The sequence below is a fragment of the Petaurus breviceps genome, unplaced genomic scaffold, assembly GCF_028583685.1.
Source record: "Petaurus breviceps papuanus isolate PSGF00001 unplaced genomic scaffold, PetGlider_PUasm1.0 37, whole genome shotgun sequence".
NCBI classification, from domain to species: domain Eukaryota; kingdom Metazoa; phylum Chordata; class Mammalia; order Diprotodontia; family Petauridae; genus Petaurus; species Petaurus breviceps.
The window spans coordinates 91,257,352-91,283,774 of NW_027186296.1; the positions used below are offsets into that span (position 1 = coordinate 91,257,352).

General features: G+C 33.2%; 1 protein-coding gene across 2 annotated transcripts in view; it reads left to right on the top strand.

Moving 5' to 3' along the window:
• The window catches only part of ATRNL1 (attractin like 1), a 1,293,617-nt gene that overhangs the window by 225,677 nt on the left and 1,041,517 nt on the right, over window positions 1-26,423 (top strand). For both annotated transcript variants that reach the window (XM_069099032.1, XM_069099033.1), the window contains exons 13-17: window positions 400-518; window positions 16,503-16,635; window positions 18,008-18,189; window positions 23,577-23,790; window positions 25,472-25,660. In XM_069099032.1, coding sequence (XP_068955133.1) covers window positions 400-518; window positions 16,503-16,635; window positions 18,008-18,189; window positions 23,577-23,790; window positions 25,472-25,660 — 837 coding nt within the window. The remainder of the gene's footprint in view (window positions 1-399; window positions 519-16,502; window positions 16,636-18,007; window positions 18,190-23,576; window positions 23,791-25,471; window positions 25,661-26,423) is intronic.

Below are 26,423 nucleotides of genomic sequence, written 5' to 3' on the forward strand. Positions count from 1 at the left end.
GTTTTTTATTAAGTTTTGTGCTCATATTTTTCTTTTCCTGTATAGTGATCCTCTTTGCATTTCAAAGGTGTATATTAGAAAATTATTGACTCATTTTAAAATTCTTCAACAAATATTAAAATAGGACATGTTTGATTCCTATAGAATTGTCAGGAATCAAGATATTTTCCTTTAGATAGAGTAGGCAGTTCCCTAACTTCAAAGAGTGTGTTGCTCATGTACTAAGTGTTACAAACTGTTTAGATACTCTTAAATTACATGATTGATTTCATACTACACATATTGCATTTTAGATTGACAGTGATATTTATGATTTTTTTAAAGTGCCTCCTGATAACCTAAGTAGGTGTTTTTATCTTTCACCCTGATCTTTTGCTTTATCTACCATTTGTATTACAGCTTCCACTGATGACAGATGTTACAGATATGCAGATTGTGCCAGCTGTACTGCCAATACAAATGGGTGCCAGTGGTGTGATGACAAGAAGTGCATTTCAGCAAACAGTAACTGTAGTATGGTTAGTATTTATATGTACGTGGCTATGTAGTCAATGTTGTGGCATTATTTTTATTAGTTCAACACATAGAGGTGCCAAAAGTGGTAGGTTATATATAAAGAATATTTGAAAATATATACTTTATCACTTCTTTATACAATATAAGTTCAAAATATGAAAATTTAAAAAACCCCAGAGCTTTCTGACTCAGCTGGTTAGGATTTTGACAACCTCCTTGCTTGTTTTATTTTATAAGTGATAGATTATCATAAAATAATATTTAGAAACGTTTCCACTTCCTAGGATCATTTATATTTTTGTTCAAATATAGTAACCATACATGTGATAAAAAAAACCCTTATTAAATATTTAAGGTAGACTGTCATTCTCCAACTTTAGTTTGAAGTCACTGAGAAGTTTTGATTTAGTGGTAGCCAGCAGAAAGATGGTATGCTTATTTCATAAGTCTTTTGCCAACTTGTCAGTTAATAAGCTTTTATTAAGGATTTGTTATTTTTTTTAAAGCAGTTGGGATTAAGGAACTTGCTTAAGGTTACACAGCCAGTTATTATTATTTTTGTGCGGGTGCCGAGTGTTGGAGGCCGGAACCGATCCCAAGTCTCCTGACTCTGGGGCTGGTGCTCTTACTCGCTGCACCACCTGGCTACCCCTAAGCAATTGGGGTTAAGTAACTTGCTCAAGGTTACACGGCCACTTATTTTGTGTGGGTGTTAAGTGTCTGAGCCCAGAACTGAACCCAGGTCTTCCAACTCTGGGGCCGGCACTCTTACTCACTGCACCACCTGGCCGCCCCTAAGATTTGTTATTTGTGAGGCACTATGCTAAGTAGTAGGTACAAAGAAAGGCAAAAACAGATTGAAGGTGCAGACAATATGTAAAACGCACATATACACACACATGCAGATATGTATATATGTACATATACATATATACAATTGTATAAAAATGCAAATCTCAGAGGGAGAATACTAGCAAGTGGTATGTGTGGGAGGATAGTTGGGGAGAAACTAGAAAAGGACTCTTGCAGAAATGTGGAACTTGAGCTGAATTTTGAAAGAAGTCAGGAGAGGGAAACAAGAAGAGAAAGCATTCTATGTATGGGGGACAGCCAGTGAAAGGCATGGAGTTGGGAGATGGAACATCATGTTTGAGGAATAGCAACCATATAAGTCCCACTATATCATTAAATATATGGAGAGAAATAAAGTGTAAGACTGGAAAGAAGGGGCAAAGTTATGAATAGCTTTAAAAGTAAAAGGATTTTATATTTGATACTGGTAGCAATAAATAGTCACTAGAGTTTTTGAGTGGGTGGTGATGTGGTCAAAGATATACTTTTGGATGACCACTTTAATATCTGAGTAGAGAATGGACTAGAGTGGGAAGAGACTTGAGGGAAGGAGAACAACATCCAGGCTCTTGAAATAGTTGAGGCAAGAGCTGATAAAAGCCTGTGCCATGGCAGTGGCAGGGTCAGATGAGAGAGGGGAGCAATTATGAGAGTTGTTGCAAATGTGGAATCCACAGGACTTGGCAACAGTTTGGATATGGAAGATGAGAGAGAGAGAAGTTGAGGTTGAAAAGAGGAGAATTTGGGAAGAAAGACAGCTAGTTCAGTTTTGGACATGTTGAGGGATATTCAGTTTGAGATATCTAGTTGGCAGTTAGAGATGTGAGACTGGAGTTAAAGAGAGAGAGGCCAGAGGTAGATCAGAAGATTTGAGAATACTCTGAAGGAAGGTGATAATTGAATCCATAGGAGCCGATGGAATAGGAGAAGAGAAGAGGGCACAGGACAGAGCCCTAGAGGGTGCACATGATTAGTGGATGTGAAATTAAGTTCCAGCAAAGGAGACTGAGGAAAGGTCAGGACAGGTAGGAGGAGAATCCGAAAAGAGCAATGTGATCAAAACCCTGAGAGAAGAATCAAGAACAGAGTTATTTAAAATAACAAAGGCTAGAAAGAAGTCAAGAAGTATGATAACTGAAAAAAAAGATCATTAGGTTTGGCAATTAAAAGATCATTGACATCTCTGAAAGAACAGTTTCAATTGAATGGTGAGGTTTCAAGTTAGACTTCAGAAGGTTTAGAAGAGAGAAAAATGAGAGGAAATAGAGATACCAGTTGTTGATAGCTTTCACTAGGACTTTAACCTCAAAAGGGAGGACAGATATAGGGCAATAACTAGCAGGGAGTTGGGGATCAAGTGAGGTTTTCTTAAGGACAGAAGAGATATGGATTGTTATTTTAGATTGTAGGGAAGTAGCCAGTAGACAGAGAGATTGAAGATAATTGAGAGAGTGTTAATATTAGAAGGGGTAATCTGCTAGAGAAGATAAAATGGAATGGAATCTTAGGTGCATATAGAAGAGTTTGCCTTGGCAAAGAAAAAGTTTTCCCCTTCATTTGAGATAAATTTAGCTCTCCATATGACATAAATTTCAATTTATCCTGTATATAGCTTTTTTGTACATAGTTTGCAGGTTGTCTCCACCATTAGACTGTGAACTCCTTAAGAACAGGGTTTATCCTGGCTTTCTTTGTATCCCTAGTACTTAGTTCAGTGGATGGCACATAGTAGATGCTTAAGAAATATTTGTTTATTTGACTGACAAAATCTGAGTGATAGAAAATGTGGAGAAGGGGAGAATCAAGTAGCTATGATTAACTTCAATTTATTCAGTGAAGTATGAGGCAGAGTTCTCAGATGAGAAGTTTGAAGGACAGGGGAAAACTAGTAAGTATTTACCAAATGATTTCCCCCAAAATTTACAGATGACATATATATATATATATATATTTGCTTTTTGGAGGGAGGAGGGCAGGGCAATTGGGGTTAAGTGACTTGCCCAAGGTCACACGACTAGTAAATGTTAAGTGCCTAAGGTAAGATTTGAACTCAGTTTCTCCTGACTCCAGGGCCAGTGCTCTATTCACTGTGCCACCTAGCCTCCCCAATAGGTGACATATTTTTAAAGTTTAAATTTCACTATTTGTATTTTCTTTGTCACCTTCTAAAATCTAGACCATTAGCAAGACAGTAAATTAAGCCATGATTTGTAGTGACTGCTAATTTCTGAGATATAAATGCTCACCTTGAAAATTTAACAATTAGCTTTCAAGACTCTTTATCAGGTTTTAGTACACTACTGGGGCAGTAAGTGGCATGGGAGATTTGAGGAGGGGTGAAAAGATTTGATTTAATTACTGTGGCAGTTGGGATGGTGAACTCCTATATGTAGGGGAAAATGTAGGGTTGTTGGTTCATGAAGAGATTAAAATAGGGAAGGGAGGGGAGAGTAATCAGCACAGGGATGATAGCCCAGGAAAGAATTAAGGCATGAAAGAATTAGAAGTCACAGTGAGGATAAAAAACAAGGCTAGGGTAAAGAAAGAATGAAAAAAAATTATAAATATCAGAATAAGGATATCAGAGTTCATGAACATTGAATTAGAACTTATAAATGGCAAGATCACTTCTTTAACTGAATAATGATCTATATAACCCAGAATATATATATATATATATATATATATATATATATATATAGTCTTAGCCACTAACAACTTGCATACCCACATATATTAATTCGATCAATGTATCATAATACATGCTATATAGAACTTTCTCTGAAAATAATCTTGATTGAATGTAAGATGTTATGATACTATATTATTATGTGTTCTTATGAGTGGTTTTCTCAAATATTTATATAATTATTTTTGTAACTTCATGATATGGTGATAAACATTCTTAACTTTTGAAGTATGTTGAAAATGGCTGACATTTCTTCTTTGATCATATGTGTGCCCTCAAAATACCATCTATCCATGTAAACTAGAAGAGGCCAACAATCTGGAAGGAGCCGAAAATGAAAAAGCCCAGTGGAAATTAGTATAGAGGTAAAAAGGTTGTTTTTTTGGATGAGAAGAATAGTGTGCTATGGTGGGTCAGGAGAACAGGTGTTCAAGTCCTCAACTCTACCTATTATGTTTATTGAATTCATGACCATAGATAAGGGAACTAAATCTGCTGAACAGGTGATTTCACTCATATGATGGGGACAGTACCTATAGTGTACACCTAACTATGATGTCATTAAGATATAATGAGGTTATAGGATAGTAGAGGTTATGTATTCCAAACCTTTCATTTTACAAATGAAAAACTTGAGGTACAGGGAGAAATTACTTGCTCAACATTCCATATGTATTAACTAGTAGAGCAAGAAATTTGAAACGAGATGATCAGACTAAATCTGGTGCTCTTTTCACTGCAGTTTATATAAAACACTTTGTAGATTGTGATAATAACAACTGCTGTTGTTATTATTGGTTAAAAATAATTAGGAAGGACTTCCGTGAGCCCAAATGGTGGAATAAGCAGTAACTCACTGTAACTCTCCCATGGTCCCCTCCAAAGAACCATAAAATAGTACCCCCAAACAAATCCTGTCATAGCAGAACCAGCAAAAAGATGAGATAAAGCAATCTTTTAGCCAGCCCAAGAAACTTGGAAGATGGCAAGAAAGTTCTGTCTGACTTGGATGAAAGGCAAAGAGGAGGCATCCCAGCAAGTCAGCAGCAAGCCTCACCTCAGCAAATCAGCAAGAGATCCTGAGCCCCATTGTGGTAGAACAGGCAACCACCAGCACCAGGACCCCCCATGTGCCTCAGATTCCAGCTCCAAAAACTGCCACATACTTCAGCATAGCCCTGGGCAAACAGTCAGTTGCCAGAGGCCAGACAGCCACATGCTTTAGTATATCCCTAAGGAAATTCAGAAACATGCCACCAGCCTCAGCCCATGCCAGATACTAGCAGTAGAACACCAATTCAGCACCAGGTAAGCTGCCAGAACCCTATGGCCTCAAGCAGCACCAGTTATCTCCTATCCAACCCCCTCAGTGTAGCACCAGACACAAGAGTCCCCTATGGGTCTCAGGACAACACCAGCTAAATAGTCAGGGCCTTAAGCTACTGGCAGAAGAAGCCTGAGACAGTGCCTGTCTCATACCTGGTGCAGAGCTCAAATTTAAAAGAAAGAAAAGGGGTGTCCAGGTGGCGCAGTGAGTAAGAGCACCAGCCCCAGAGTCGGGAGACCTGGGTTCGGTTCCAGGCTCAGATACTTAACACCCACACAAAATAAATGGCCGTGTAACCTTGAGCAAGTTACTTAACCCCAATTGCTTAGGGGCGGCCAGGTGGCAGAGTGAGTAAGATCCCCAGCCCCAGTGTCAGGAGACCTCCGATACTCGGCACCCACACAAAAATATTAATAACTGGCCGTGTAACCTTGTGCAAGTTACTTAACCCTGATTGCTTTAAAAAAGAAAAAAAAAAAGGAAAAAGTCTCCCACCCCCCAAAAAGAGATGAGCAAAAAACAACGAAAAAAGAATGTGATGATAGTTATAATGGTGACAGGGAAGACCAAGACACAAATTCAGAAGAGGATAACAATGTCAAAACATTTATGGGAAAAACCCTGAAGAAAAATGGGAAGTGTTCTCAAGTCTAGAAAGAACTCACAGAAGAGATCAAGAAGGAGCTGAAAAACCAAATAAGAGAGGTAGGAGAAAAACTGGGAAAAGAAATGAGAGTGTTGCAAGAGAATTATGGAAAAAAAGATTCAACAGCTTGGAAAAAGAAAACAGCTGCTTAAAAAAAGAATTGGCCAAATGGAAAAGGAAATACAGAAATCCACTGAAGAAAACAATTCCTTCAAAAGTATACATGGCCAAATGGTAAAGAAAGTACAAAAGCTGAGGAAAACAACACCTTAAAAGTTTTAATTGGGCAAGTGAAAGCTATTGACTCTATGAGACATTAAGAGTCAATCACACAAATTCAAAAGAATGAAAAAAATAAAAGGAAATGTGAAATGCCTCATGGGAAAAATGACTGACCAGGAAAACAGATCCAGGAGACAGAATGTCAGAATCATTGGACCACCTGAAAGCCACAATCAAAAGGAGAACCTGGACATCATCTTTCAAGAAATTATCAAGGAAAACTTCCCTGATATCCTGGAATTAGAGGGCAAAATAGGGATTGAAGGAATCGACCAATCATCTCAGGAAACAGATCCTAAAATAAAAAGTCAAAGGAACATTATGGCCAAATTTCAGAAATATCAGGTCAAGGAAAAAATGCGACAAGTGACCAGAAAGAAACAATTCAGAGAATCACATTTAGGATTACACAGGACTTGACAACTGTAATATTGGAGGTGAATTGAACATATTCTGGAAGGCAAATGAGCTAGGACTACAATCAAGAATCACTTACCTGATAAAATTAAGTTTAATACATCAAAGGAAAAATAGTCATCAATGAAACAGAAGGATTTTAAGCTTTCATAAGGAAAAGACCAGAACTAAACCAAAAATTTGACCTCCAATATCAAGACCAAGAGAAGCATAACCAGGTAAAAAGGGGAAAGAAAACACAAAGGATTCAGTAGAGCTTAACTATTTACATCCCTACACAGAAAGGTGATATTTGTAATTCTTAAAAAGTCTGTCACTAATAGTACAGCTAGAAGGAATATACATAGGCAGAGGGTACAGGTATAAGGTGCATTTGAGGAAATGCCATAAAAAAAACTAAGGGATGAGAAAGACAAGTACAATCCACACAAAAGGAAGGGAGGGTTAGAATAGGGGTAAATGATTTCACATGAAGAGGCATGAAAGACCTATTTCAGTGGAGGGAAAGTTTGGAGGGTGGGCGATGAGTATTGCTTGAACCTTACTCTCATCAATATTGGATGAAAGAGGGAATCATAGAGACAATTAGTTGAATACAGAAATCTGTCTTACCCAACAGGGAAGCAGAAGGGGAGATCAAGTAAAGGGTGGTATTAGGGACAGACATGAGATTGGGTAGATCAGGGGAGGTGGTAGACTGAAGCAAAACACTAGTGAGGAGAAAAAGGATGAAAAGAGAAAGAGGACAGACAGAAGGAAAAATAGGATAGAGGAGAATATACAGATAGTAATCATAACTGTGAATATGAGTGGGGTGAACTCTCCTATAAAATGGAAGTGGATAGGAGAGTGAATCGGAAACCAGAGTCCTACAATATGTGATTTACAAGAAATACACTTGAAGAAGAGACATACACAGTGTAAAGGTAAAGGCCTAGAGTGGAATTTATTGTGCTTCAGCTAAAGTAAAAAAAAAAGCAGGTATTGCAATCCTGTTCTCAGACAAAGCAAAAGCAAAAATAGACCTAATGAGAAGAGATATTTAAGGAAACTACATCTTGCCAAAAGGTACCATAGACAACGAAATGATATCAACACTAAACATATATACATCAAGTGATAATGGCATTCAAGTTCTTAAAGAAGTTAAGTGAGTTACAGGTTCATGACCAAACAAGAGATAGAGAGCATTATGAAATGTAAAGTAGATAACTTTGGATTATATTAAAAGGCTTTTGCACAAACAAGATTAGAAGGAAAGTAGAACCTGGGAAACAATCTTCATGGCAAATGTCTCTGATAAGGACCTCATTTCTCAAATATATTGAAAACAGAGTCAAATTTATGAAAATATAAGCCATTTCCAGTTGAAAAATTGTCAAAAGGTATGAATAGGCAGTTTTCCAATGAAGAAATCAAAGTGATATGTGGGCATATGAAGAAGTGCTCTAGGTCACTTTTGATCAGGGAAATGCAAATTAAAACAACTCTGAAGTACCAGCTTATACCTATCAGATTGACTAATATGACAAAAAAGGAAAAAAAATGTCCGAGAAGATACAGGACACTGATGAAGTTGTAAGCTGATCTAACCCTTCTGGAGAGCAATTTAGAAATATGCCCAAAGGGCAACCAAACTGCGCATACCTTTTGATCCAGCAATAACTCTGCTAGTTCTTTATCCCAAAGAGATCACAAAAAGGGGAAAAGGACCAACATGTGCAAAAATATTTATAGCAGCCCTTTTCATGGTGACAAAATATTGGAAATTGAGGGATGCCCATCAATTGGAGAATGGCTGAACAAACTTTGGTATGTGAATTTAATGGAATGCTATTGTGTAATGAGAAATGATGAACAGGAAGATTTCAGAAAAACCTGAAAAGACTTGTATGAACTGATGCAAAGTGAAATGAGCAGAAACAAGAAAACAGTGTACATAGTCAGCAGTATTATGTGATGATCAACTGTGAATAACTCAGCTCTTCTCAGAAACACAATTATAAAGGACTCAAAGAACTGATGGACTCTGAATGCAAATCACAGAATACTTTTTCACTTTATTCTTTTTCATGTTTTTTTAACCTTTTGATCTGTTTCTTATTTCACAACTTTGACTAATATGGAAATGTTTTATATAATAGCACATGTATAACCTATCACAAAAATATCTACTATATTAGGAAGAGAGAAGGGGAGAAAGGTAAGGAGAAAAATTTGGTACTCAAAATCTTGTAAAATTAATGCTAAAAATTATCTTGACATATAATTGGGGAAATAATAAAATGCTATTAATAAAAAAGTTTACCACGAAAAATAAGCATTATACAATTTGATCAAATGAAAAAAAAATAATTTGCATATTTTATTTTTTTTTGTAACCAATAAAAGGAATTAAGTATTTTTTTCCAAGGTAAAGATTGTTGGAAGTGCAGCAAGTAAAAGAATATGTAGTCAAGAGAGAATTATCTGAGAAAAATGGGAAAAAATTTCTCTCCTTTTATCTCATGTAACTTTGCCATCTCTTAGTTTTCTTATTGTTTGCTAAAATAGTATTCAGAACTTGAAAAAGCAGTTTCAAAGACTTTGAATAATAAGGTGTGGTCTTTGATTTTGTAGATTTATATGTATTTATAGTTTCAGACCACACATGTTATAACGATTAGGTTCTTCAGTTCTCTTCAAATTATAATCTTAATATTACTTGACTATATTTTAAAATACAAATAAACTTTTAGACTTTTATTTAAATTCAGTGGATAATATTTTCAACAAACAATGTGGAGACTAGAGTTAAGGAAGATAATGGTTGGGAATAAGGGAATGCAGTTTGGGATAGTATTAGAAAAATTTTGCCAGCAAGTTTCTCTTTAAGCATTGTTGGATAATCTTGAGGTTATTTTGCTTGGAAATTACCATTACATACACACACACACATACACACATATACATACATACACAATACATATATACATATATATATGTTATATAATCTTAACATTATGTGTTTATATATGTGTAAATACTAACAATGCTTGGATGAACAAGGATTTTGTTTTGGTAATGTTAATAAGTGAAGAATTACTTTGGGAGAGTATAAGATAGTACTCACTTATATTTTATATTTTATTCAATTGTATTGTTTAGGCTATTTTGTCAGTATGTGTGATGACTAAACCAAATCAAATGTTAATGTGTACAGAAAGATCTATTGGATTTTTACTGTGAAATCTGTGCAAGTTAATATAATTTTGTTATTTTATCACTTTTAAAAAATGACAAGTTGCATATTCTGTGCCATATTTAGCCATAATAGGTTAAGTATACTGTTTACTTCTCAGAGATTTTCATCTTGAATTTACAATTCAATACATATCAATATATTTAGTATATAAATGTAATTAGTATTTTTGGAGTTTTTTCACTAATGGGCATATGATTCAGTGGTCCAATAAAATCATCAAATATGTTTCAAAAGAACAGTTAGCTTTCTCCATCATTAATTATGCTTGTCTGGCCAACAGTTGTACTGGTTCGGTATCTAAAAATAAACAACTATTAACAACAATGTTTTTCTTAATTAAGAGCAGCAAATGGATTTAGATAGTGAATGTTGTTAAACTTTAATAACATGCTATTGTTATGTTTTATGTTCCAACATTTTGTTTAGGCATTTTTAGTAATTTTATTGGGCAATTTAAAATTTACCAGATAATTCAGATGATTTTCTAAATGAGCCATAGAATATTTCTTTCTTTGACTAATTTTATAGATGAAGAAACTGAGGCAAATAGGGTTGTGTGACTTGCCCCGTTCACATAGCTAGTAAGTGTCTGAGGCTAGATGTGAACTCAAGAAGAGGAGTCTTCCTGACTCCAGGCCCAAGTCTCGATCCACTATACCACATAGCTGCCCTTTTTTTTAACTTAATCTTCCTCTAAATTTGACTTTTCTTTTCTGCTCTATTTTCCTGTTAGTGAATTTTTTTTAAACACTGAACTATCTGTGCATGTGTGTATTCTTACCTACTTTGGCCAGTTCAGAGAGAGTTAAGAACAAGTGTTGCCCCCCTCCCCTTCTCTTTGTATACTTGTATACTTTTACTCTGATTATGTAAGATAATTTTCCCTAACCTTCCTTTTTCTTCCTCCCCCACCAGTTTATTCCTCTTCTGTCTCTTTCCATTCTTCTCTTAAGATCTTGTGACATAACAGAACCACGCAAGTCTTGTCTAATTAGACTCACTTTATATGTCCTGATCATGATAGGGTTAAGAGGAAACACATTTTGTCTTCCCATAGTCGAATAGGAGGAGTTCATCCATGTTTAGACCCTTATTATTGTTCATTAAAGTTTACCTTTTTATGTTTCACTTAACTCCTTTGTTCAAACTTTACCAAGTATCTGTATAGCTCATTTTCACCTGGAGTACTCTATTTCATTAAAGATCCATCCCTACTACCTGTTCCCGCCCCTTAGGATAATGCTGAGTAAAAATTCTGCTGAGTAAATCGTTCCTATCTGTCAGTCTATTTACTTTGCCTTCTGCAATATTCTTTTTAAATCTCTTCTTTATAGTGGTGGCTGCTACATCATGTGTGATCCTGTGACTCCTAAGTACTTTAGTTCTTTCTTTTTGACTATTGTAGTATTTTTTTTTTGACCAGATGGATTTGGGCTATGATATTACTGGCAGTTTTCATTTTGGTATTTCTTTTAGGAGGTTTCCAATTGTTTCTTTCTATTTCTCTTTTGTTCTCTGGTTCTTAGAGATATGGGCAACTTCCTTTTAAGATTTCTTTAAATTTGTTTTGATTTTGGTTTCAGGTAGTCCAATGATTCTTAAATACTTTATTCTATTTTCCTGGTCAGTTTTTGCCATGAGATACCTTATATTTCTTCCATTTTTACAGTCTTTTGACTTTGTTTTAATATTTCATATTATCTCATGGAGGCATTGACTTCTATTTGGTCCCTTTTAGTTTTCAGGAAGTTTTTTTTTTTTCTTGGACAACATTTAGCTTCTCCTCTGACATGCTGTTAATTCCCTTTCCATTTTTTTCTACCATCACTCTCATTTATTTTTTCCAACCTTTTCTTCAAGCACTCTAATTTCATTAATAAAAGTATTATTTTAGCTCTTTTAAAAACTATGGCTTTATCTCTTTTAGGAACTCTAGTGAGTTTGTTTCTAAACTTTGTTTTACTCCAAGGCTTTACTTTAAGATATTTCAAGATCATTCTCTTTTGGGTTTGTGTCTTGAGTATCCCCATAACCATAATGGCATTTAATGGTGATTCTTTTTTGTTTGTTTGCTCATTCTTTTAACCTACTTCTTAACTTTAGACTTATTTTGGAACTGGGATCTAATTGCTCTAATTATAAGTATCTGTAATTGTATAGCATCTGTTGTTTGTAAAAGTGTCACTCTCCTGAATGATAAACTCCAGCATACCTATAGAATAAAATACATTCCTTCATTTGTCACTTGTTCTTCAAAACCTGGCTCCAACCTGCCTTTCTGAACTTATTATATTCATTATTACTCTTGTTGCACTAATTTGAACAAACAAAACTACTTGTTCTCTCTTACAAATGATGCTACTGCATAGACATCTGATGCCTGAAATGTTTGTTTTCCTCATTTTCATCTTTTAGATACTCTAGTTTCTTTAAAAACTCTGATAAAGTTTGCTTCCTTGTTGTTTTTTTTTGTTTTGTTTTTTACTGTGTGCTTTTGACTTTATTTTCCCACTTCCTTCCACGCTTCAGAAAGGTACAATTATGTATACACACATATACATATGCACATATACACAAATACACTGATGCACATATATGTGAGACCATACTATGCTTGTTTCCATCTGTTGTCTATTTCTCTGAAATTCCTGATATCTCTAGCCTATTTATGCCTTGAAGTAATTTTATTTCAATCGTTGGAGGGATTGTGGGAAGATGGGCACTGTGAATTATTAGTCTAACAGTTTTGTAAAGCAGTTTTAAACTATTGCCCAAATTCAACCCTGATTGACCCAGTGATACCACTACTAGGCTTGTACTACAAAGTAAGCAAAGACAGGTGGAGAAGATATATATGTACAAAAATAAGCAACAGCTATCCTGTGACTTACCTCATACTAGAGAAATGATGATGTGTAGGTACACAATGAACTATGTAGTATTTTTTTCAACATGATCAATGTGTTGATTTGTTCTACTTGGCTATATTTATTTATCATAATGTAGGCCTTTATAAGGTAGGAAGAGTTCTGGGAGTTAAGGTAGGGAGAGTTTGAATAATATTGATAATGAATTGATTCAACCATTTTATTTTATTTATTTTAAAAAAATACAGAAAGAGAAAAGAAGAAGAAAATGTGGTCATGTACAGAACAGAGCACAAGAGATGATTCAGTATGAAGCAACAAATTTATATTTCAAGAAAATCTGTATAATAAATGCTACACATTGTTTTTAAAGTTTCTGAGCTTTGCTTCCTTGTTGGTTTTGTTTTCTGCTGTGTGCTTTTTACTTTATTTTCCCACTTTCTCCCACACTACAGAAGGCCACAATTAAGTATACACACACATACTTATGCATATATAAACATATACACTGATGCACATATATGTGAGACCATACTATGCTTATTTCCACCTGTCTACTATTTCTCTGAAAGTGGATAGTATCTTCCTTTATAAATCCAAGTCTTTCCATGTTTTTCTAAATCAACCAGTTCATCATTTCCTATGCCACAAAATATTCCAACCCAGTTATATCCTAGCTGAGAGATTGTCTATGAAAATTGTTTACCTAATTTTGTGCATTCCTTCTATTCTTAGATCCGTATTCTAAAGCATTGGAGTTGTACCTACTTTCATCCCAGAAATAGTGCTATCAGTCGTATACCCAAAAGTGAATAAAAGTGAAGAAAAAGAACTTATATGTATAAAAACCTTTATAGGAGAACACTTTTTTGTAGCAAAGAAGTAGAAACAAAATGGATGCCCATCAGTTTGGGAATGAATAAAAATTTGTGGTGTATTAATAAAATGGAATACTGTTAGACTGTAAAACATAATAATGAGATAACTTCAAAAATCTTGGGAATATATTTATGAACTGATGTGGAATGGATTGAGCAAAAGCAGAACAGCTTTTGCAATTACTACAACATTGTAAAGGAAAGCAGCTTTGGAAGATTTAAGACCTCGGCTCAGTTCCATGACCAGTCATAACTCAACATTGATTATGAAGAATGCTTCATATTTCTTGATAGAGAAGTAATAGAATGTGTGCAGAATAAAAACATATCTCAAGATATTACCTATGCATTAATTTGTTTTGCTTTACTATGGTGGTCAGCTATGTGGCACGGTGTATACAGCTCTGGGCCTGGAGTCAGGATGACCTGATTTCGGGTGTCTCAAAAACTAGCTGTGTGACCCTGGGCAAGTCACTTAACCTTGTTTGTCTCAATTTCCTCACCTGTAAAATGAGCTGCAGAAGAAAGTGACAAACCACTCCAGTATCTATTCCAAGAAAATCCTAAATGGGGTCACACAGAGTCAGATATAACTGAAATGACTGAACACCGACACCAAAACTATACTTATTTGTTCAAAGAGACAACATTTTTTTCCTAGTGGGGTGGGCAGAGAATCGTTCAAAGGAGTGGTAGGTAGTGTTTCTAATTTTTAGCAGAAAAAAGAAAAAAATGACAATGAAACATATAAATAATACAAAATAGAGCAGAAAGAAGTTTAGAATAGGACATAAGCAAGAAAATGCTACCATGTCAAATTTAGTATATACTTCCAAAAAAAGTTATAAAGAATAGACATTCATACTTTCTTATGCAATCCTTCTCTGGTTTGTATGTTGATATATTCATATTTGCTTATTTCTAGTAAATTAATTATATAAAATAAAAATTTAAAGTAAAGTGTGTATGACCATGACAAAAAAGGTAGCAGCATGTAAAATATATTGAATAATGCTAGTAGAGAGAGTAAGGTACAGAAAATATTGGGTGAATATTTGTAAGGGTCCAAGTGAGTGACAATAACCAATTGACAAATAACCAATTTGGTGGTGGTAGGAAAGGGAATGAAGGGACAAATGGGAGCTATTTTGAGATGGGTGGAATTTGGTAGTTATTTGGGTATGGAACATAAAGCCTAGGCTACTGGGAGAAGGGTGCTATGAATAGTAAGAGGTAAGTTTGTAGGAACAATACCCTTGGGAATTAAAAAAAAGATGATGTTTTTAATGTAATGCTTTATAGCACGCTGTAATGCATAAAATGCTAGACTTGCACTCAGGAAGATATAATTTCAAATCCTGCTTCAGATATATACCAACCATATGACTAAGCAAATTACTTAATCCCTCTTACCCTCAATTTTTTCATATGCAAAATGTTAATAATAGCACTGACCTCAATGATATAAAATGAGATAATATGTAGGAGTCAACCATAACATTTGCTCCCAAAGACATCATGAACCAGAATAAATTTTAATTTGGAAATATTTAACCAAATATGTAAAAATTCAGTAAAATATATATAATAACATGTGGTTTCCTAAGTTAATATGTACTCCTAGGAATCCTTATATGTGATTTAGTGGCCCCTGTTTCTATTTGAATTCAACGTCACTGCCTTAAAGCACTATATATATCCTATTTATGATTATTATTTATAATTAATAAAATAATTGACATATATTGTTTTGTATAAAGATATTATTTTTCCTACTTTCCTTAAGAAGAGGTTTGGTGTATAAAAAAGTTATGTCTATTCCAAGGCCCTTATAACTAGGAAATGGAAGGGATGGGATTCAAACTCAGTACTTCTAACTCTAAAACCAATACTTCTATTAACACCTTTGAATAAGTTGTAGATTTTGGTTTTATACATGTTGCTTCTATAGTGATAATGGATAGTTCAAAAAACAACATTAAGTATGAAATTGAAAAAAATGAATCTGAAGCCCAGGACAGTAGGGATAAAGATACAGAACTGTGAATCATCTGCACTGAGTTGACCGTTAAAGCTGAGGTACTATATAAGGTTGAAGAACGTGGATTAAAAGAAGAGAGGGTAGAGAAAATAGCATTGTACAATATGTACATTTGTGGAGAACAATGACTGAATCATTGAAAGAGAAAGGTGTAACAAATGAAAGAACTATGAACAAATCATCTTACAGAAACAAAGGAAGGATTGACTGTAGAGGAAGAGAATGGTCAACCAGTCCCAAATACAAAATAGTAGTTAAGAAGGAGGGTATGACCTGAGATTTTGTCAAATTGGAGATTGCTGGTGAAATTGAAGAAAGCTGTTTCAGTACAATGGGTTGAGTGGGAGGGGGCAGGATGGAAGTTAGAGTAAAATATTTGAGAAGCCAGTGACTGGTGAAGAGAAAGACAGCAAGTATGGATTATTTTTTCTAGAAGTTCAGCAGCGAACAGAGGAGAGATGGAATACTTACATTGTAGAAACTATTACAGTAAAAATGCTTTATGATATACAGCAGCTCAGCATACTTATATTTTGACACCCTCTTTTGCATCAGTTACTTTGGATTTATTTTACTTTAGTTGAATAAACTATCTGACATATTTAGACTATGTTAAATTATATTTAGTATCTAAACAATTGTGATCTCTGGAATTATGAGTATTGAATAGTTTTAAACAAATAAATTTATTGGTATTTTAGAAAAAATAAAAAAATAATTTGATATATCTTTTTATTTTCTAGTCAGTCAAAAACTTCACCAAATGTCATGTCAAGAATGAACAGATTTGTAATAAATTGACCAGCTGTAAAAGTTGTTCATTAAACTTAAACTGCCAGTGGGATCAACGACAGCAAGAGTGTCAGGCTTTACCAGGTAACAATGTTGGAATTTTGTAACTGATTTTGATGATGGGTCTGCTTGTAAATACCATCAAACTAAAATTTGTTAAAGTAAGAACATTTGCTTTTTTCTAAAAATAAAAAGATCTGTTTGCTTCCCAATATTAAAATATCATTACAATGAACTAAGGTATTAGTAATAATTTGCGGAAGAAAGGTTATCTCTTAATACATACACATATACATGTACACATATATGTAAATTATTCATTATTCCATAGATTGACATGCAAAAAAAGACCTTTGAAAAACTGGATCATTCCTCCTACCCCACACACCTTAGGCCATTCTTGCATGTCATGAAATGTGTAGTAAATATTATGTAGATTTTTTATGAGACCCAAAATAACACATTCAAGTTCATTCAAGTTAGACATTTTAAAGGTCCTACTTGTGCAAGGTACTCTGCTAGCATAAGAATAAACCTGCATAAATGAAGAGGATATATTTCTATCCTCTATGGTATTACAATCCAAGGGGATAGAAATATGGAGTCTTTTTTGAAAATAGGATATTATCTCTCTTCCTCTTCATATAAATTATATAATACATATATACACACAAAACCCTGTAATCTGTAGTCAGATCTTGCTATTTCTACCTTCACCTCCCACTTTTATTTCTTTTGCCGTCCACTTAGCCCCCACCTGTTATATAGCTTTTCATGCCTTCAGCTTTCTTTTCTTTCTAGTACAGCCTTTAAAAAATACACTGCTACTATCAGATTAGATTAAATCACCTTTGTGGAAAGACCATGCATTACTAAATTGAAAGTCATGTAGAGGTAAAAATTAGAAAGCAAAATTATTAGCTTCTATGCTAAATAAAAATAGAAAAAGGAAGTTTAATTAATAGCTGTATTTTTAATAATCAAGAGCAACAATGTATCAATAGAACATCAGAAGTAAAGAATGGTCTGTGTATAAAGAAGTAGTTCTGAAATTGTTATAATTCTGTTAGAATCGACTTCCTTTAAAATGGTTTCCATCTTTTTTTGATTAGACACGTGAACACGAAGAGGAATTTAGTAGTGATATTTTTGTGTGTGTAGCTGCTTATTCAGATAAATTTTGTGATTTACTTGGACTGCCATAAAGAATGCATTGAAAGTGAATCTAGTGCTGAAATTGTATTAATAGAATTTTAGAGGTAGTGTATCACATCCATTTTGTAGTGGCAAAACAGATCTTGATTACCACCTCAATCCACTTCTAGTACTCTCTTGCAATAAGGAAATTATATTGGAGATTAGGTAAATTTCAATAATTTTTATTGGGAATCAAAATAATTGAAAAAGAGAACTTCTGTTATAAATATATAAATTAAGCATGGATTTTCCTCACTAGCTCATCTTTGTGGAGAAGGATGGAATCATATTGGAGATGCATGCCTTCGAATAAATTCCAGCAAAGAAAACTATGACAATGCTAAACTTTATTGCTACAGTCTGAGTGGAAACCTTGCTTCATTGACAAGCTCAAAAGAAGTAGAATTTGTTTTGGATGAAATACAAAAGTACACACAACAGGTATTTTTGCTATCTGGGATTATTTTCTTTTGCTTATAAACTGAGAGTTTTTCAAATGTTCCCTTAAAACACTTAGTTTTTTTAAATCACTTTTTTCCTCACGAATTTTTATGAGTACATTTGGATTTGATTACAATAGTGTGCTGTCAAAAGGAAAAAAAAGTTTTGTGTTTGTGATAAATTTCTACAAATGACCTATTTTTTTTTTTGCACAAACTTCAAATTTCCTATCCTTTGAATATGCTATGTTGGAATAAAAGTGTTTGACTACTTTCAGAAAACTATTCAGAAATAAATTTGAAGCTATGAAATTGTGTTGAAGGTTGTTGGAACAAATGGCACCAAAGAATTAGTTGTATCCAGAGGTCAGTTTTAGACTTCCTTTGTAGAAGAGGTTTGTTTTTAGAAAACAAAACAAAACAAAACAAAACCCAAGTTCTATTGCATAAATAGTGTATTTCATTTATATCTAGTTAAGTAGTGGGAGTAAATAGCAAGTAATTCTGTAAAATGAGAGGGGCTGGCCTATGTGGCCTCTGAGATCTCTTTCAGTTCTTGATCTATGATCTTATGAGGATAATCAGAAAATAATTTCATTCATGATATATCTAGTTTTAGAAAATGTGTGTGTGTAGATATTGTACATGTGTATTATCTCCCACATAACATGGCACTTTACATATAGTAAACATTTCATAAATGTTTATTCAACACATAAATTACCAACGTTTTCCCCTCTCTAATAAATACAATTAGCATTTCATATGTGCATATCAGAGTGGTAGGTGAAGGACACTTAGACATGTATGGTGAAAACTGGTTCAGGATTTAAAAACTATAGTAATTCAAAGTAGAAAATTTCTATGCAGATAAATAAAAGATATAGTAGAAAAGATGTCAGAGATAATGGACAAATTGTTGTTAATATTTGTGTTCAAATCAAACACTTTGTGGATACTTAGAGTTTTGTTCAGTCACATTAGCTTTTAACATTGTATTTTTCTCCTACCCAAACCAACATCAGAGAATTAGAACATTTTTGGATTTCAAACACTTCCAAAGCTAATACTGAGAAAGTGTTCATCAAATTAGAGTATGACTTGTCCAAACCTTAAACATTTCTATGTAGAAATATATATATATATATGCATGTATGTGTGTATGTATATTAGTGGTAAAAAGTATTTTCCTTTTCTTTCAATTGGAACAATAATTTATTGATTATAACTACAAATGACTTCAGAACATATACTAAAATTGCAAATTATTCATTTTGCAGAAGTTCTCAAGCCTCTTACATTAACATAGAGATGCCAATAATTGGAGTTTGATAATATTCAACTTTCAAAGGAAGAGAATAAGGGATTTGTTCTAATAATGTTTTCCTTTGGATGTACTAACATTTAAAAACTTAGATTTACTTTGCTGAAATGAATACTTTCCATTTGCTTGTATTAATTGATGAAATATTTAAAACTGTGTACTACACCATGCTGTGTACCCTTAGATATACATTTTATAGTGGCTTATGAATTTACCGATAGGCTAAAAAGGCAATTATGAATAGTAATTAAAATTTATATAAACATAGTTGATGTGCAAAGTCATTATGCAATAATTGTCATGAAGTTTCTCAGAAAGAAATGGCAGTATCATTTTGCTCTTTGCAATTGTTGTTTTAAATTTTTTTTTGTTACAAATATACCCTAAAGATATAAAGCACTTTTAAATTTCAAAAATAGTAACAAGGCAAATTTGTAAAGTTTTTTATTTTATACTAGTGGAAGGCATAGAGTAATCAAAGTTGATTTGTTTTCTGTGTTGCAATAACTGCTTAATTTCCTTTACTGTCAGATGGGGGACAGATTATAGAGCAAACCACTTAAAATTAGCCATATTTAATCTAATGTGGATTTTCAAAGGAGCTCTGTTATTGATAAGAGCAACATCACTAGCTTTTCTAAAATACTGATGACTATGGTATTTCCCCCCTCTTTTCTTACTCCCTTGTTTTTAACCCTATCAGCTTTGTTTTTACCCTGAAACTTGCAATTTATTATTTTAAATAAACATATTGTTAAGGCTGGAAAACAAACTTTTTTTTTTTTGCTTTTTGGAGGGGGGAAGGTAGGGCAATTGGGGTTAAGTGACTTGCCCAAGGTCACACAGCTAGTTTTTGTGTTAAGGGACTGAGGCCGAATTTGAACTCAGGTCCTCCTGACTCCAGGGGGAAAACAAACTTTTTGTTCCAAGATCCACATATTAATTAGAATTGACTTCTGGCACTATTTGGTGACTTTTCCCCCTACCTTGTTAGCAAAGTGGCACAAAGAGTTAAATAAACACTGATAAATATGTGACATAGTATAGATTTGGCAGTTTGCTGACTAGTATGTCCTACAGATGAAAAATGGCTGTTTGATTTCTTTGCAAAGTCAAGTTTTAGCAAAAATTTCACACTTAGAAACTTTTACAAAGTGACATCTCTCCAGGAATATATTTAAATGTTTTGTATCATGAGTCATTGCAGTTCTAGAAATGTAAGATAAGTTGCATGTGACATAGCAAAGGTAGGTATATTTATGTACTTTCAAGGAATGTCTGGGGGTAAAATGATCATTTATCAGTAATTTTTAATGAGATGTTGTAGCAATTTGTGCTGTGCTGCAGTTAGTTTCCTCTTTTAAAGTATTTTTTTTCTTTCATTTCCAGTTTTGTGGCCAGTTCAATTTATTCAGTAAAAGTTACTATGAATGTGTTAAAAACAACTTACAGAAGCTCTCAGACAGTTTGTGTATTATTTTTCTTGTCTGTTTCTTGCTTGTAAATTCTAATCAGGATAAATTAGAGGCAAATTTTTTCCTTAAGTAACTGGTTTTTATTACATAGAATTCATAAATGTAGGCAGAGTTGCTGTAAGATGAGGCACATTTTTTTAATCTAAGGTATCCTTGTTGGGTTGAATTCCATTGTTAATATTAAGGACTTAATAAATGTTTTAGCTTCTTGTTACATCAAGATGTTTCACAGTTATGTATGTAGCTAAGTGATATTTGAATGTTAACTGTGAAACTGTGCTGATATTTTTATTATTTATGATCATAAAGTTGGAAAAGATCTCATAGGTCATCTAGTCTAATGTGTACCTTAAGTAGAACCTCCCTTTATAACTAACTCCCCAAAGTGGCAATCCAGTTTCTTTTTCTCTTTTGAAGAACTAAGAATTTACTGTCTTGAAGCAACCTATTCTATTACTAGGCAGCTCTTTCCGATATGAAATATTATGTTGACCCACAGTCTAACTGTTTCAGTTCCTTCCTTTAGTTTTAGTTTTATTGTCTGGGGCAAGTAGAATAATTTAACTCCTCTTCCATATGACAACCCCTAAAATATTTAAACTATGATTGCATCTCTCTTTATATGTATTTGATAATTCAAATTAAGATGTATTTAGGTTTTTTGATTTATACAGACTGTTGATTCATTACAGTTATAATTCTCTTATCTTTCCCCACAAGATTGTTTTAAATATGAATTTTTAAGCTATTCTCTAATTGTAAAGATTATTTTTGGTAACAGCAGTGAAAATTATGTTTTTTTCTACTAGATTTAATCCCATTGACACCATTTTATACCAACTGAAATTTCAAACAAAAAAAATGATGCAATTTACCAGTGGTGGTGCTATAGGAAAACAGGTACAGTCCCTTCACTGGGACTGTAGACTGCTATAAACATGTCAGGGAGTTATCTGTGTCACTCAGATATGCCACTGCTAAGACTTTATTCCAAAAATATCTTTAAAAGAAGGGGAAAGGACATAGCTTTGTGGAAATATTCATAGCTACAATATTTGTAATGTCAATTATATGTATTAATTGGAAAATGACTTAAAATTGTGCTAATTAGAGTAAAGCAAGGATTTTAGTCTGTGAATAGATTTCAAGTGAACCATGAGCTTCATTTAAAAAATAATTGTATATCTATAATTTGTTTCTTTTATAAACCTGTGTATTTATGCATTTAAAAGCCTTATTCTGAAAAGTGGTCCATAAGATTTGCTGAATGTCCAGAAATGTACACAATATGAACGAGTAAAGAGATTTTGGTGTGAACAGTTGTTGCAGTGCTGTAAAAGTGAAAGTATGAAACATGAAAGGAAATAGGAAAGGAATTATATGGAATAATGAAATGAGATTAACAAAAACACAACTGAATATACTTTGGCTGAAATGACATATTTATAAAAATCTCAATGGTAATAGAATTTTATGTGGACTTGAAATGTCATTGAGAAAGCACATTTTGTTAGTTTTATGTTAATTCATTAAAAACTAAAAGTTTATGAAAGATTTTACCCTTTATTTTCTAGGTTTGTAAGATTATTTTTTGGTGGTTATTATGTTTATAATAAACTTAAAAAAAATTCATTACCACTCTTATCATTGCCCTCATCATACCTAGAAAATCGTTTTTTTGTTGTCTTATGTATTGATTAGAGATCTCAGCTTCTTCAAGACTTTGACCATCCTTAACTTAATCATGTAAGACTGTGCTACTTTTTTACCTTCATCTTCAGGTACCTGCTTTCCTTTCTATCTTTCATAAAGTTGCTTTTACATCAGAATTTTAAAAAATAAGTTCCTCATGTATTTCTTTTATATTTACATTTCTCATTTCTTTTTCAGTAGAATGATGTGTTTTTACTAGACTTTCATTCTTGAGAACCCCTCCCCCCATCTCAGTGGAGCCAACCTTCCTTTTATAATATTTTGAAACATAAAATTCTCTCCAGAACAAGTCTGGAATTTGTCATGTGCTCTGCTTTGAGAAGAAATAATTTTTCAGTATATGACAAATAGTCAAAGTTCCCTGTAATAACTATATTCAGTTTTTGTGCCAGCTTTGTGATATGCATTAAGAATTTGTTATCCATTCCTTCCTTTGATTAGGTTTGATAAGTATATTCTGAGCCTGATTTTTTTTCATCACACATGTTTTCTACTCTGATTTCTCTTTAAAGTTTATGGATGTTTACATAGGAATATATCTTTTTAAAATTATTAACATTTTATCATTTTTTAATCTAATGATTTTACCTCTCTGAGTCTCAATTTCTAAATTTATAAGAGGACAATTGTAGCCCTTGTCCTGCCTACCCCAGGATTGTGGAATATATCTCTCTGCATTATGGTTAATGTGATATTCCTATTGGTTGATTACAAAAATATAGAGAAAATCCATATTTAATATGGCAAATATAGTTGTTTATTCTGGTTATTGAGAGATACCAGAATAACTGTTCTTTACACTGTTCTCTTCATGATAAATATGCCACTATTCTAATGAAATGTTTTCTGTTGTTTCTCTTTCTTGTGGTTGTGCAGAAAGTATCTCCTTGGGTAGGGTTGCGTAAGATCAATATATCCTACTGGGGATGGGAAGACATGTCTCCTTTCACAAATACAACCCTACAGTGGCTTCCTGGTGAACCAAATGACTCTGGATTCTGTGCATATCTAGAAAGAGCTGAGGTAGCAGGCCTAAAAGCTAACCCTTGCACATCTGTGGCTGATGGCCTTGTCTGTGAAAAGCCTGTTGGTAAGCAGTCCATTAAGTTAAAATTTTTTGAAAAGCAGTCCTCCAGGGTCAATATGTATTTTTCAATGCATACTGTATAAAAAACACCTTTTATATCATTGATTCTTTGGCACTGGCAAAATAAACATTTCCCTTTTGTATAATTTTTGTCTTAGTGTTTATTAGTTATTAGTTTAATTTTAGTCTAAGGTAAGATAAACTCTCTCTATATCTTTTAACTAAAAAGCATCATTTTAGATAAGGTTGACTGCATGTAATTGATTCAGCTGGATGTTATAGTTAGCAACTATCCATAATGGTTCTGCCACTGAACTTGTCATAAGCTTTCTGAATTTATTACTTTGTCATGGATCATCTTTTCCTTATTTTTAAGTTTAGTTGAAAACACAGAACTACTTTAATTTCTCATCATGGCATGGAGGAGGCTTAGATTTTTGAAGTATGCTATGCTTCAGTATGCTGGTGAAGTTTAAGTTATGACAGATCTGACTACCCTAGATGGGCTTCAATGATGGGTTATACATCTTTCATCTAAGAACAAGCCTTTCTAAATTTTCAAAGGGTCATTCTCAGGTTTTCTTCAGAGTGATAAATTTTTTGGCCATAGTCTCTTATGAATTATATTTAATAGGATATAAAATGGTTGTGATCCAAATTGGCTAGGAGAATACTTCAGCCAATAACATCATAAATAATGAAATATTGATTGATTTAAGAATTTAAATTATGAATAAATAAAATTATTCACACTGTAGTAGGATACTATTGTAATATGCAGAGCAATTGGTTTTGCTTTAATTCATTATGGATGGAAAAATATTAAGAGTAGGAAAAACTTGGTTTTAATGCACACTAGTGCATTAAAACTAATTTAAATTATTTCCTTGTGCATGTGTTAGCTTTATAATAAAAACTATATTTTTTGAAGTTTAGTTTAAATAGAAAATATAGAATGTTTAATTTAAATTTGGAAATTCAGACCATGCTTTACTTCTAACATTTTATTGTATTTATATCTACTATTTTATATGTATATATTATAAATATATAATAAGTATGTGGTTTATAATATTTAAGGAAATATCAGTGTTAATAATTATTATTATCCATACACTGTTTAGCTTATCTGCCATAGAACTAGAAGGTTATTGATTTGTGGCCAATTATGGAAACTAAAATCATACTTTGTGAAAAATGTGTATAAAGAATTATATTTCCCTAAATTTTTTTTAAATTTTCTACTAATTAAAGTATTATATTAGTTTTAAATATCCTCTTTATTTTCAATTGCCTTATAATGTGATTTTGGACTTTACCACAAAAGAAGTGTAGCCATAGGGGCGGCCAGGTGGCTCAGTGAGTAAGAACACTGGCTCCAGTGTCGGGATAACCTGGATCAAATCCGGGCTCAGATACTCAGTACCACACCCAGTAATAACTGGCTGTATAACCTTGAGCAAGTTACTCAACCCCGATTGCTTAAAAAAAAAAAAGTGCAGCCATTTTAAAAAAAGAAAATTAACCCTTTTATGCTAGAAATTCAACTGAAATATTTAGAAAAAGGACTAATATTTCTTAAAAAATAAAAATGGGCATAAGAACAAAGGATATATTTGTATTTGTTGTGTTCTGTGGAGTAAGTGCTTAATAATGTTTCGTTGTTGTTGTTGATTTATTTCAGTTAGTCCAAACCAAAATGCAAGGCCTTGTAAAAAGCCATGTTCCTTAAGGACAACATGTTCTAACTGCACGAGCAATGGCATGGAATGTATGTGGTGCAGCAGCACAAAACGATGTGTTGACTCAAATGCCTATATAATCTCTTTTCCATATGGGCAATGTCTGGAATGGCAAACTGCCACTTGTTCCCGTAAGTACTGCAGTAGCTGGAAAATTCTCAATTGTAAATGGCATAAATTTTTTCCCTGTCAGAAACATAACTATTTGAAGAAAAATTTAATAAAAGAAGAAAAAAGACAATAGTTTCAGTTGATATTCTGTCTCATTAATGGCGCTAGTACCTAATTGTGTGTTGCATTTTTAAATTTAGAAAAAAATATAGTTATTAGGATATTACAAAATAAGAAATATTTAGAACCAAGTTAATACCAACTCATTTACATAGCACTTTAAAGTTTTCCATGTCCTTTTGGACACTCCCCCATAAACTAGATATGGCAATCATTATTATTATCCTCCTTTTCCAGATAAGGATAAGCTAGTTAAAGTAATAGCATCCTTTCTCCACCTTTATTTACATTTGCTTGTTTAATCATAGTGACAATTAATTTTTAAAAATTAATTTAATTAAAATTAAGTAAAGAATTAAGGACTCAGTTATTTAAAAATATTTCACATTTCTCATTAATCAGTAATCCATAAATATTTATTAAGCACCTACTCTGTGTCAAGTACTATGCTATTCACTTGGGTTACAAAGGAAGGAAGGAAGGAAAGAAAGAAATGAAGGAAGGAAGGAAGAAAGAAAGAAAGAAAAACAAAGAAAGAAGGAAAGAAGGAAAGAAAGAAAAAAAGAAAAACAGGGAAAAAAGGAAAGAACTGATTGCTCACAAGGACCTTACACTCTATTGTGGAATAGATACAAAACAAATACATAAATATAAGCTTATTGG